Source organism: Anneissia japonica, unplaced genomic scaffold (genome assembly GCF_011630105.1).
Source record: "Anneissia japonica isolate Jap-2015-1 unplaced genomic scaffold, ASM1163010v1 scaffold1764_len714935_cov166, whole genome shotgun sequence".
NCBI lineage: Eukaryota > Metazoa > Echinodermata > Crinoidea > Comatulida > Comatulidae > Anneissia > Anneissia japonica.
Genome location: NW_022757468.1, coordinates 186,896 through 201,573, shown reverse-complemented (window position 1 = coordinate 201,573; position 14,678 = coordinate 186,896). Strand labels below are relative to the sequence as shown.

The 14,678-nt window shown below is 33.4% G+C and overlaps 2 protein-coding genes across 3 annotated transcripts in view; one reads left to right on the top strand and one right to left on the bottom strand.

The window, feature by feature from the left end:
• The window catches only part of LOC117124746 (D(2)-like dopamine receptor), a 7,568-nt gene extending 6,088 nt beyond the window's left edge, over window positions 1-1,480 (bottom strand). For both annotated transcript variants that reach the window (XM_033271059.1, XM_033271060.1), the window contains exon 1: window positions 1,270-1,480. The gene's annotated coding sequence lies outside the window, so the exon portion shown is untranslated. The remainder of the gene's footprint in view (window positions 1-1,269) is intronic.
• Window positions 1-14,678, top strand: part of LOC117124745 (26S proteasome non-ATPase regulatory subunit 1-like) — a 25,398-nt gene extending 10,720 nt beyond the window's left edge. Inside the window, exons 7-13 of the mRNA XM_033271058.1 lie at window positions 9,547-9,661; window positions 10,225-10,341; window positions 11,081-11,183; window positions 11,970-12,313; window positions 12,782-13,156; window positions 13,293-13,377; window positions 13,970-14,678. Of these exons, the coding sequence (XP_033126949.1) occupies window positions 9,547-9,661; window positions 10,225-10,341; window positions 11,081-11,183; window positions 11,970-12,313; window positions 12,782-13,156; window positions 13,293-13,377; window positions 13,970-14,046 (1,216 nt within the window). The 3' untranslated portion in view covers window positions 14,047-14,678. The remainder of the gene's footprint in view (window positions 1-9,546; window positions 9,662-10,224; window positions 10,342-11,080; window positions 11,184-11,969; window positions 12,314-12,781; window positions 13,157-13,292; window positions 13,378-13,969) is intronic.

Below are 14,678 nucleotides of genomic sequence, written 5' to 3'. Positions count from 1 at the left end.
TAATAATAAATTTAAAAAAAATAGTAATAATAATAAAATAAAATAATAATAAAAATAATAATAATAATAATAATAATAATAATAATAATAATAATAATAATAATAATAATAATAATAAAACAAAGTAAAGTAAAAAAAAATTATTTTCATTTGGCCCTTGTTCTCTGACATGTCATGCAAAATATATGATGTAGAAATCTAATTGGACAGATAAATGCAGTTTATTTACGTAATTCTGATAGGCAGGATAAAAATTTAAAAATTTATTTTATATTTACTGTATTAAAAATAATCATCGTCCAGCAGTGGGTTCACCTCCTGAACTAATTTTTGCATACTGTAGGCTCTATAGTTGCCTACATTAATTAAGTAGGTGATTAAAATTAAAATTAGTCGAACTGATACAGAACTGTTAATTGTATCCATCTAATTGGAGATATTGAATAAAGCAGTTAATTAAATATGTCAACTTATGACCAGCACCAATACAATACCAGTGCCAGTATGCAGGTATACAGTGAAACAAAGATATTGGGTTGTATGGGTATTATAACATTTACAACACACTAAAATAATACTTGTAGTACCCTGTCACAAATATTTTAATAATGTCCAAGAAATTTTTTAATAATGTCCAAGAAATTAATTTAATGCATTATATTGTTCTCCTTTATGATAATGACAATGTTGCTGTTGGTTCGCTTCAATTTAATTCAATTTATTTAGTTTTAAAAACAGTATCCTTCTAATGACAACCTTAAATCAATGTCTGCTAAATGTCTTTGAAAAGACATCTATTTGTACCAGTACCAGTATAATGTTATTCTAATTTTAAATCGACAGCTTATAATTTAGCCTACTTTAAAACAAAAGAAAAAATTAAGAATTCAAGTATTAGATTAAATGCTCTCGGTACACCAAGTACGGTAGATAGTTCAGTTTTTGTTGAGAATATCTCAAAGTTTCGATTAAATTGCTTGTCATCAGAAGAATCTTCATCAGGAGAATTATACAGACAAACCACCAAAAACAAAAAAACATCAAAAAAAAATTCACAGAAATTTACAAAAATTCATATCACAGCAATACATTATAAAAATTAAACCAACCAAACAATGACACAAAAGCGTAGAAAAAACAAGCTCACTCTTGACAAACAATTCTGTAGGCCTAAATTTCTAACAAATTGCATTAAAATCAATTAATTCATAAATTTAATATTTCAAGTTTCTGCCAAATTGTATACAGCAACAAATGAAAATTCCTTACCTGCTTCAAAGTATTTTTTAATTTGAAAATGATGAAGTACTTTCAATCAATTTTGCCTTGAGTAATTATCCTAAAATATCCTATACCAGAAAAATGGTTTGCAGACTGTACAGTGTATGCATCCGACCAAAATTGACAATGTGGAGAATATAATGTCTTCTACAGTTTTTGCACTTTCCTGGCACAGTGAAGTACTACCTTTCAGCTTCTACCCTTGTTTGCAATAGTGCTGGAATATCTAAACCAAGGCTAATTTACCTTCATCAAAAAAGCTAGGCTATGATTGGCTATTGGTCAGTTTTACTGTACTGTTTAAATAGTTATTTCTGATTGCATAAGATGTTTTATGACATGATCCTAAGGGGTATGGTATAGTAGCAGTGAAGATGCTACCTTGGGTACTAGTTCTTTTTTCTTAAGCCAATTGTATGTAGAAGTGTGATTCCATTTTGATGGCATCAAACCACATAGAAACAGTATTGCTATAGTTTTTGTCTTTATCATTAAAAATGGTGCTGTCTTTCATGAGCTAAAAAAGAAATAATTCCCTTTCTTAATTACCCTTAATTAAACTGGTATAATTTACAATTAAAAATGTTAATGAGAAAAAAAAATCCTTGTCAGTTAATACTGTAGTGAATACCATTACTGTTTTATTTGCATAAATCCTTACTGTTTTATTTGCATAAATCCTTTAGAGTATTGACCAGTCATTAATGACTTTAAGGATTTTTGTAGTTAAAATGTCTTTAAATCCGAAAAAAACATTTTTCAATCTTTTTCTGGTTGGATGTTAATTAATTAATTCGATCCCTTTTATCCTATTCAAGATATTAATTGAATTTTTTATGTTTTCCCTAAATTTTGTTGGCAGGCAGTACATCTTAAAGCTAGACATAGTACCAATAAAAGTGTTATAAGTTTTTAGTATTATCAGTAATTATGAAATTATTTTTATTTTCTATTAGAATAGTTATTGAAAATGGCACTGGTAAGTTATAGCTGTTTACGTTGGCAATTGGTTTATGTTGCTGTATTCTCATTATTGTTCATATTATTGTTGCTGTGTTATTAAAACATTATTCTAGGATATGTTGCCATTGTTTAAAATAGTAAAAAAGGTTAATTGAGAAAAAAACAAAAAATCTATTTTCAAAACTAGCTGTGTTTTGAAACATGTACCAAGTCAAATTTACAAATTTTTTTTTTGACTGTGTACGTGTCTTGATGTTGTAGTTATTTGGTGAGCAATTAACTGATCAACTTTGAATCACTAGTAATTATCCTAAATTTCCAGATAATCATCTCAATATCTTTTGTACAAGATTAGCTGTACAACCATTTAACCTTGCTGGCAAATTTCAATTCACATGCATGCACTTTAGTATTAATGAACCAATGATGGTTGTATAGAGGTGCCATTAGCTGTATCTGGCAAATCCAGCCCAATTCAAAATACATCTTCACACACAAGAACTGAAGGAATTTATGCCTTCATATTTAGTGGTTGTTTTCCCCATCTATATTTCATTAAAAAAAAGTTTTGTCTTAAATTCCCACTAATCTGGAATTTTGTTGTGTCAGTAATTGAATTTTAAGCACTTAAAAACGTGTTTATCTACATTCTGAAGATCACAGGGTTAGGTTACCGTTTGCTGAAAATATTAAAATGATTGTTGTCATATTTTGTTATTTTCAGAAATTAATAAAATGATGATTGTTGTCATTTCAAGACCATATTTTTTTTTTCATTTTCATGAAAGAGAACATACACTGTTAACTCCTTCTCCGCATTGGGTATGCTTTTTATTCTTTTGAAAATGATGAAACAAATAGACACCAGAATACATTATATAACATTAACAAATGTACAAGAAATAGTACAGTAAGCATGGACCTCTTCTTGAAGAAACAGTAAAGTATGCAGGCCTGGAAAAAAAGTATTAGTGCCTCCAACCATGAAGTTGTTTCAATAAAATGCTTCCAGCACCAAATGTTGTTTATAACTATATACAGATTATTTTTCAATTTTTTTCCCCCAAAATGCCTCCGGGACATTCATGTTGCCGCCGACCGCCGGTCGGATCCCTGACGTGACAAATTCTCATGGAAATATTTCAAAACATCCTGTGTGAAAATTTAGACGAACTAAAATCACAAAAAAAAGATTTAATTAAAGAGTTGGCAAACTAAAGGTAGATGAGTAGATTAAGTCAAATTGAATAGATACGAAGGCTGATTAACTTTTGTTATGAAAGGATAAAAAAGGCCGACCCAGTTTTGCATTTAATCAAACCCAACAGTTTCTTTTGTCTGTATAGGGACACTTTAATTATGTAATCATGGTTTAATAATATTCGTTTTGGAACTTATCTGAAATTTGCAAATAACCAAGAAATACGGAAATATACAGAGCTGCATGAGGTGAAAATTAAAAAGAGTAAAGAATGAAAAAAAAACTAAATGAAAGTACAGCAGCACTCTAAATCTAAGAAACTTGTTGATTCTGCAGTGCTTATTTAAGTACCATTGGTGTTCCCAGGAATTTTAAGTAAGGTGGTAGATTTTTTTAATAGATACAGCACATAGAAGACTAGAAATACACTCTTGGATTTAAATTTTAATATAAAACTTTCTTCTTTTTATTTTCTCCATTTTGTTTTTGAAATTTGGGTTAAATTTTATTAATTCTTTTCATTTTTTGTTTTTATAGAGGAATGTATTTTGTTGAATTTTTAAAACAATCCATATCATCCAACAATGTAGTTACAACATGGTTTAGTATCATTTATTATAGAGTAACCTCATGGGTTCAGTTCTTGTGTTAGTCACTTAAATTGGGCTGGGTATAAACTGTAGTCTCCAAAAAGATTCTGTAAACCATGATTTAAACAATGAGTAAATTGTTTTATTAATGTTCAATTCAATTCAATTCAATTTTTTATTACAAATGAAAATGCATCATTTGGATAAATTAATATAAAAAGGTAAATATTAAAAAGTGATTATATATACTATAGAACAACATATAAAAACTTTAAAATTCAGAATAAAAAATTAGTAATATTTCAAGACTAAGGAACTACCTAATGAGATCAGAAAAGTGTGCACAATTTATGTGTGTATATTATTTGAACAAAATTTAACAATTATGTTGATTTGATTTGTGTGAGATGCATGAAGCTTTCTCCTTGACTTTAGTTTGTCTTGATTAGTGATGGGCTTTACCTGTATAGCACACCTGTAGTTTGTCCTTTAATTTCTTTGAGCTTCAGGCTAAGAGCTATCATATCAATTCTTTAGGCCTTGGGTGAATACCTGAAAATTATCTCTTTCTAAACACATAGATAAATCAGTTAGGTGAATTTACATTTATGTCTTTGAAGTGAGATAGCAGTTTGTAGTTGCAAGCAGGAAAATGTACATGGTTAATGGTTTAGTTTTCATTAAAGTTGCAATTTTATACCTCCTTGCAATAAGTTACTTGTTCAAAAGACCTTTATATACTTCACTATTTGGCCAAATAAAATTAATTGTTAGTTTCACGCCCGTGATATATTTACTATTTTCAGAGAGTTACAATTCACACGTGCGGTACGGCGCAGCCATGGCCCTTGGAATCGCATGTGCAGGCTCAGGAAACAAAGTAAGAAAATAATTACTACACCTGATGAGTTCAAATCAGTTATTCAGACATAAAACTGAGAGAAAAAAAGATATGCATGTATCTGAGGAGGGGTTTACAGGATTTGTGCAGGTTCAGAAAGTTATGGAACTGTCTCTTATACACATCTCTGTAAAGTACTACAGAACTTCCATAGGCTGTCTCTTATACACATCTAGATGTGTATGTTGTGTAACTGTATTTGTTATTGATTCAATTCTTGCTTATTACAGTATATAAATATTTGAAGATTTAAAAAAAAAAATATCATTTCTATTACTGAATTTTTTCATTGGGGCCATTTTTACCTACTTGTCATTTGGGGCCATTTTTACCGGGGCCATTTTTTCCTGGGCCATTTTTCCTGGGCCATTTTTTCCTGGGCCATTTTTTCCTGGGCCATTTTTACCTACATTCGTACTACGGTACTGTAGTGAGTAGTGGTACAGTATATTGAATTAGAGATGTAGCTGGTGGTTAAGATGCTTGCCTTATTAATAATAACAATATGAATAAATTTTTAACACGCCAATTCAAAAACATTATAAAAGGCGCAGTGAACAATTAAAGCGATTTAAAATGACTAAAAACGTTTCCCCTTATTTGTCAATTAATAAGTAGGTGGAAGCTATTATAGTCCAGCATACTGATGCTGAGGTGCCTAAGTGTACACAGTAGTCATAGGTCATAGTAATGCCATTTCATTATCGGGGAGTGCACATTCCCCCCCTTCACATTGGAAAATGCTTTGTTTTGTATTAGCCATCATCTTTTCAAAAGATAATCATAATTATTGTAGGTTTTTATGTTTGTTAGTTTAAAAAAAAGTGCATTGAGGAAAAGTTTAATGTGAATTTTAATTGCAGTTACCATTAGGCCTAGAGGGAATGAAGATTATAACATTGTCAATGACATGACCACTAAATTTTGACAAGACCAACAGGCTCTCAAGTAGCCATAAAGTACTGTAGCTAATATCACTTGCCTTGGAGTATTCTCCATGGTGCCCCTCTTAAAATGTGTTCAAATAGTTCTGTTGTTGAATTATAATGAATTTCCTAAAGTAATAAACTAGAAAGAGTAAAGTTGGGGCTAATACCAAGGTTGTATACTGTCGTATGATATTCTTATTACAAATACGGGTACTGTACATGCTCATTGTAACAAAAGACGCATTCCTCGCTCTAAAAAGGCAACCAGGATTTATCTATTGCCCTATACCAAATGGCTTTGTGTTGTGGTGATATTTTCTAATTGTATTATAAAATAAAATCTTAATCAGTAGTAAAAAAAATGAAACAGCCTGACCATCTATATAACATCTACAGTGAAATGAGTCAACTGTTTTTTTTTAACATGCTAATTTGTATTGTGGCCTCCCTACTGTGTATGTTTTTCAAAGTGCAAACTAAATGCCTAAGTAAACAAAACTGTGACCTTACTTTCGTTTTATTACTGGTACCTAATGAGCACTCTTGTATTCTAATTTTCAGTAGGAGTGTGTTTTCACAAAAGATAGGGATTTTAAAAACCATTTATCTTCAGTATTCTATTATTAACATAAAAGCTAAGATCAGTGTGGGTGATAGCTGTGCATTGTATCGTCGTAACAAGTCGCTGGTTGCCTTCATTGCTAGATCTTCACAAAATGTGTTCATGGTCATCACATGGTCGGTCATTGCTCCCTGGTATTTTGTTTTGTTGGTATTCTGTCTCTGGGTATAGAATTATTATGGAATTTTTTACAACCCCCAATGTGTGCAAAGAAAATTGGAAAGAAAGACACGTTGAATTTTCAATTTTCAGTTATCAAAACTATTTACTCTATTGTTTCAAATATCCATTGCATAATACCAGGGAGTTGTTAATGCTCTTCTCAAGTACTGTAAAGTACTACAGAACTTCCATAGGTAGGCCTATTTTCTACGGAAATTTTGCCTAATTATGGACGTACGGAAATAGAAAAACATACTACAGAAATTTATCATAGGCCAGAACAAATGTCTTTTCCATCAGGATCTTGGGTATACAGTATTATCACTTTTAGACAACTCATACTTGTCAGACTAGCGATACATTGTTGTGATAATTAAGAAAAAGTGGCTGAAAATCTTCACAAATATAACTCTGTGCTTATATCTTGCACTCAAGGCAAAAGGTGGTGCTACAAAAATTTTTCATTTTCTACAGAAATCTAAAGACCCGTTACTGAAATGCATTTTATGAACTTGAAAAGAGTGTATACCTAGATGTGCAGGTAGCAAAGCTCCAGTGATTAGGTATTGCCTGTCCAAAGACCTAAGCAAGTGTTGAAGAAAGTTATGAATAAATAAATAAAGTGAAGTTGACAGCTTGGTAATCAAAACCCTCGGACCTCATGGATAAGAGCTCTTCTCATTATTCGGACTCAGTTTGGTGTAGGACAGAACTACAAGACATTCCCTGTAGCACTCAACATGTTTTAACAATTTTTTTAGTAAAGAATTTAAGTTTAGCAGACATAGTTGCCAAAATTCATTCACATGCTGTGTGAACGCATCCTTGATGCAACACTAGTCTGCAGTCATGAGGTAGTCTACACAGATTGTCGTTCATAACAACCCGTCGCATGAAGCGTTGTCACTTTGCAATCTCATTGTCTTCTTGTCTATTCTTTTGATGTATTTTGGTGTGAATCACACCAAGAAGAACCCACTAAATCCAAAGACTTGTTTCCATTTGGGTCCTTCTGGTGGCGAATTGGGCACTATACCGGAATCGAAGTGTGTACTGCGTTCTTTAACGTGCACATGGATCATATTACACACAGAACCAACAGCTTAAACTTCCCATCCGAAAAGACAATGCGCTAATTTTGTAAATTGTGTTTCAGCCTCCAGCTGAAAAACAAGGAGAGCAGCAGTAGATGGAATTGAACCAGGGACATAGAGACCTCCACAGTTCAACACACACACTGGCTACCACCAGTTTAGCCGACTGAGCTATGCTGCTCTCTTGCATGTGTTCATTCTTTTGAATTTATATAATCACTTGTCCTTTGGGAGTTGTTTTATGTTTTCGTATTATTGAAATAATTGTGTTTTCGATTGGATTTATTTGGTGTAAACACCAAGGATAGCCCACGTAAGTCTAGAAAGAGACTTATTTCAAGTGCGGTCCTTCTGGTGGTGATAGGCAGTACACGGGAGACAATCCCCTACTCTTTTCCGAAAAGTGTACTGCATTCTCTAACGTGCGCATTGGCCGTAAATGGACACGGAACCAACTGCTTAAACGTCTCATCCAAAAGACTTTGCGCTATTGTAATATTTCAGCCCTCCAGCTGAAACACAAGGAGAGGCAGCAATTGGAATTGAACCGGGGACCTAGAGCTCTCTACGGTTCAGCACACACATAATGGCTACCACCAGATTAGCCGACTGAGCTAAGCTGCTCTCTCACAGGGATGCGAGTTCACATCCAAAAGGGTTCGCTCGGGGCAACAAGGACATGAGTTTACGTCCACACTTGTCTATACATACCACTATTTTATTGTACGTTTACTTGTTGGAGGTTCAGCTAAGAACACAGAAATAATGATCTAAAAATTACCACCATACGTTTGTGTTTCATTACTGTTGATAGGAATGAAATTCATTATGGTAACGTCCTTTATGCCTTGGAGTATGGGATGAAACTAGGAAAAAAGGCTTGACAGTCAGGGTGTTAATGTTTATATAAATTGAAATAACCTACAGTAGGCTGTTAAGGGCCACTCAGTGTGCATCAGGATTAAACCAACTGAAGGTATAAGGAGAGGGTAGCTGTGGTGGGTCCTGGACAATCTTAAAATACGAATTGCCTTTTGTGAAAGAATAAATTGAGTGATTCAATTAAAAAAAGATTTACTATAAGCCAATTATAGATTTAAGCTTAGATGTATAGCTCACAGTTCTCAAAGAAATACTTTTACTGCCATTTTTTAAAAAGCCTTGTAGAAATATTCTCACAGTACATCAGACTTTTTGATAGCTCATTTGTTTTGTTCTTTTCCTGCTATGAACTTACCTTGTAACAGTGTTTCAACCCTAAGAAAAAAAAAATGTAGATTAGAATTGGATTAGAATGCCAGCTTTATAAAGCTGCATGAGATCTTATTGTTCCCACAGAGATACTAGACTAATTTTGGATCAGCTTAATTAATGATAATATGTTCAAAATCAACACACCTGAGATTTTCTTTAGTTTTGGCCCTGAACCAATGTATACTTATATTAGATCACTATCAAAATATATTACTGGAAGGTAGTATTAATTGTTTTAAATTTCTATAGTGGCTTCCATGTAGTAAAAAAATCATCTCAAGGTGCTTTTAAACCACTAAAAACTACTGTACTATCTAATATAATAATTATTGGATTAACAATGACGAACACAAAGAAAAGGAAGAGACGCGCACCCAATGTTGAGATGGCATTGCCATTACTACTGTACCTTGTACCCATTTATTGGGTAAATGACACAATGTAACATTCATTCATATGAAAAATATTTAGTGGAAAAATATTTAGAGATGGTCTTCCATGGTCCTCTTTTAAGCAATTTATAAAATGTTTTCCCTTTAATTTCCTCAGGCAACCTGAACAGTGTCCAAGTGTTGTGTCCCTGTTGTCAGAGAGTTACAATTCACACGTGCGGTATGGCGCAGCCATGGCCCTTGGAATCGCATGTGCAGGCTCAGGAAACAAAGTAAGAAAATAATTACTACACCTGATGAGTTCAAATCAGTTATTCAGACATAAAACTGAGAGAAAAAAAGATATGCATGTATCTGAGGAGGGGTTTACAGGATTTGTGCAGGTTCAGAAAGTTATGGAAATGCATGAGTGATTTCCATGACCTTTTAAAATCATGGAAAAGTAATTTGGGAAAAATTTAATGTTGTACTGAATTAATTTTCAACAAATACACATACAATGAGATTGCAGCACAGCTATGGTTCTGTGGTAAAGGCAGTCACCTTCTATTGCAAAATTCTTAGGTTCGGCTCTGTAAAGAGGTTAGAGCATCGAAGGTCACTGAATGATCAGCTCTCCACTCCACAAGCCTCATGAAGAGATTATTATAGATCATCAAGCTTCACTGTTCTAACCATCCTTGTATAGTAAAAATAAAAATATGATTAACAAGCAAACAATACTGGTATGCATAGCAAGGATTTTCAATAGTAAAATATGATTTTTTTTTTTTCTTAAAGTGAACCTTCATTTGTTTTTACAAAATAATGGTTTTATTTCATTTTCTGTTTTTAGGAAGCCCTTGGTATCTTAGAGCCAATGTTAAATGATCCAGTTAATTACGTACGACAGGGTGCTCTAATATCTTCTGCGATCATCCTTATTCAACAAACTGAAGTTACTTGCCCAAAGGTAATGCCGCATTTTTTGTTCATATGTACAATGTTAGGTAATATATGTTTATTCATGTAATAAAAGATTGAAAGAGTGGTATGCTGTATGCAAGATGTGCGTAAAGTATTCCTATGATTCTATTATATATATATATAGGCAAAACAAACCATAAACTAAAACCAATTTCTCTAATAGGTTAGTTTGTGTAGAGCTGTATAAAAGACTCAAAGATTAAAAATCAAAACACTATTTTAATTAAGTAAATCCCTGCTGTCATTTGTAATTTACAATTAATGTACCAGACAAAAGACTGAGAAAGCTAAATAGTGATGCTATAATTTTCCCCTATGTATTATGAGGTTGGCAGTCGATTTGTTAAACAGCTAATATGCTGGTCAAGTATAGCCATCTTTTAGCATAAATTACAGTAGCAATGTAATATAATTTCCAAAATCATTAAGGTACTTCATAGACTTATCACTGTCTGTACCCAAAACTATATTTCATTTTTTGGATTGTGTCTTCTGTAGATATGATTGGGTGTTGGTATTCTTTACCATCATGTGGCATGCTTTACCTACAATACAGTGCCTTTTACCTGCACCAACTGCACATTCACCAGCTTTCTTATTCCTTTCACAAGTGTTTCTTTATTTAGAACCTGTTTACTACTACCTCTGCCGGTTTTTCATTTCTTTGACAAAAATACTTTTCACTCTCATTATAGTTTGCATATCATTTATTTTTTTCTCATCAGGTGACATATTTCAAGAGTGTTTACAGCAAGACCTTGGCGGACAAGCATGAGGACGTGATGGCTAAATTTGGTGCAATCCTTGCACAGGGTATCATAGATGCAGGTGAGATGATTGACAGCTCACACCTGAGATTATTGTCCAATAACAAGGATTAGTAGATAATTTAATAATAATTTAAAAGCCATTGAATGCTAAAACAGTTTGCATATGGGTATACTGCAAATTTATGAGAGTGATCAATCAGCATTCAAAAATCGATGAACAGAAGTCAAAACTAAAATGTGCTATCAATCAGTAGATCTACAATTTACAGAATTGTTATACAAATGAAGTATAGAGAGAATTGGATAAAGTACAGGTCTCCCTCAAATTAAAGACCACTTTTGTGACCGGGGTTTCCATGGTCTTTAGCAGTTTTGGTCTCTAATTAGAATAATAAAGATAACGTGACTGGAATCAACTCCCCAAGCATATTATTGCAATCCAAGACAAGGATAAGTTCAACCCCTTTTCGCTTTGCATCTTTTAGGGGCGTTAAGGAGTACCTAACCAGAACCAGAAATACATTTGTTAGTTGGGACCACAGAAAAGTGGTCTTTAATTAGGGGGAGACCTGTACTTACTTTATTTGTGTACATTTCTCATGTATATTGTGGACCCTGATGTGTAGCTAACTGCACATAAGACACAGTTTTCTGTAAAAATTGAGTCTCATGTTAATAAAGAGTGAAGCTATTTTTTGTAATGAAAAATATTCTGTAATTGGATAACATTTGAACTCTGTGGTTGGAGGGCAAGCATCGTAACCAGCAAGCTACAGTAGACCAGCATTATATTTCAAAGTCACCTCATTTTAATCATTTGAAATTATATTTTGAAATTTAACAGGTGGTCGAAATGTCACCATTAGTCTGCAGTCACAGAGTGGTCACATGCACACGCCCTCTATTGTTGGCATGTTTGTGTTCATCCACTTTTGGTACTGGTTCCCTCTGGCACACTTCCTCTCGCTTGCATTCTCCCCAACTGCTGTCATCGCACTGAACAGCGATTTGAACATGCCCATCATGGAATTCAAGTCAAGTGCCAAGCCATCAACATATGGATACCCACCACCGTTGGAAACACCCAAGGAGAAAGAAAAGGAGAAGGTAACAACGGCTGTGCTGTCAATCACCGCAAAGGCGAAGAAGCGTGAAAAAAAAGAAGACAAAGAGGAGAAAATGGAAGTGGTAAGAAATAAAAATCTTGTTGCCAGAAGTATGCTCTATTTAGCAGAGAATTTATGCGTAAAACCCTAACCTTTGTTTTCTGACAATTGAAACATTTTTACTGGTAAATTGTCTATAAAAGTTCAGCTATGTGTGCAGTGTGAGGTGTTACCCCTATTCAGTGGTGTTTAATGATTTGGGGGATAAAAACAACACCACATTCAGTCATCCTAAACTTAAACTGGAATGATGACTACCTAGGGCTATTAGATCAGTGTTTTTTTTAAACATTTTTAAAGGTTGGCTGGTTGTTTGTACTGGTAAAATTGATGGCTAAAACAAATTTGAGAGGTCACTGGCTAGCTCTACATCAGAAGAAAGTCTCAGTTCATATTATGTTAAAATATTGCTATGTCAGTAAAGTTGGTTGAATAATATTATAAATGTATACAATTTGAACAAGTAATTGATTATGTCTTGTTGCTCTAGGATGATACTGCTGAGGCTACTGTCAAAGAAGAAAAGGATACTGAGAAAAGTGAAGCAACAAAGAAGGATGCAAAGAAAAAGGAAGGAGACAAGAAGAGTGAGAAAAAGGAAGGAGAAAAGAAGAGTGAGAAAAAGGAAGGAGAAAAGAAGAGTGAGAAGAAGGAAAGCAAAGAAGACACAATTGAGAAGGCTGAGAAGAAAACTGGAAAAGAAAAGAAAGAGGATAAGAAAGAAAAGAAAGCAGATGATAAGAAGGAGAGTAAAGAGAAGAAAGTTGAGCCTGCCTTTGAAATAATGTCCAATCCTGCAAGAGTGATGACAGCCCAACTGAAAGTTCTGTCACTGGAGGGCAGCAGATATGAACCACTTAAGCCGGTATGTAGTGTTGCTGTACATTACTGAACATCAAATGTCCTTCACCCTCATTTTAGCTCAGTGTGTGAGGTGTGTATAAATGTTTTGTGATATAAAAAAATAATTTGCTATTAATAATTTGTTTGGACTTCTACAGTTGTCCAGCGGAGGAATTGTATTGATGAAAACCAGCCGAGCCTTCACAGAAGAAGAACCTGAACGCTTTGTAGAGTCCGTGCCAGGTAAGACTAAATACTCCAGAGATTTGGAACTAGATCCTTAGGGTCCCGGAATAAAATTTCTGGTGGGGTTCATGGTGAGACATTTTGTGGTTTAGGATGGCCCAGAATTGTGCTTTTAGACCACAGTAGTAAAGATTGGCAGTCACAATAGCTTTGTGTGGATCGACAAGTTAATATTTTTAGTCACCGATTTCATAATCATGGCACAACAGATAGGTGGGGGATCCATGCTTGTCCGGAAGTGGGGAAATTTCTTGCTGGCCCACTGGTGCTGCCACTGATTAGTTCATGTGTATTGAATTCATATTAATGTTACAGCCTCACTTCCAATTTGTTACATGTAAGGTTAGTTCTCACTGTATCTAACTATGTGACTAACTCATCAAAAGATTATCTCAATATTGTATTTTCATATAGTTTTTGTTCCTCTTAAATGTTTTTGTACAGTTCTGTTTTATTATGTTTTAACATATTTTACTGAAGTTTTGTATTCATATTATCATGTATTTGTATGTAAGTTTACCATGTAATTAAGTTATTTCTCTGCAGTTGGTTTTGAATAAAAATTCTTATCTTTATATTAATATTTCAGCTGGTGGACCATCCCTTGCTGAAGAAGAGAAGGAACCAGAACCACCAGAGCCATTTGAATATGTAGAGGAGGAATGAGGGCACTGTTTAATTTATATGCTACAACTCTTACTGTTTTTGAAGCCTAAAGCCCAGCCCAGACTATCAATTATATTCGACAAAAACGTGACATTCTTAAATATGGTCATGATGACATCACATCATGAACATATATAGGCACATCATGACTAAATGTGAGCATGCAACAGATTTCTTTTGTCGCAGAAAATTTGGTAGTCTGGACAGAAATTTAAAATATGGTATTTGAAGAAAAAATGCATTATTAATCGAAGTACCTAATGGCAACATTTCTTTTACTACCTGAAATATATTAATTTTACATGCATAAGAGCCACTTAGACCAAATAAGCCAAATTGTATGTAGGCAAAGGTATTTGAAATCTGTTCTCACAATGTTATGTTCTTTGGCTGTGAAAATATATTAAAAAAAAGTTTTTATAATGCAAGATAATTAAATATAATGATGTGGACTTCTATGTTAAAATTTATTGAATGGAATTTGATATTTCACTCATATTTATCTCTGCAAATATTAGTGATGTATTCATCACATTTTTCTGTTACTAATTAACAGAGTACCTCATTGTACCCCATTCTGAGTGTTGAGAGCACTGACAATTATAAACAGAATAAAGCATTGAAAGCTTAAA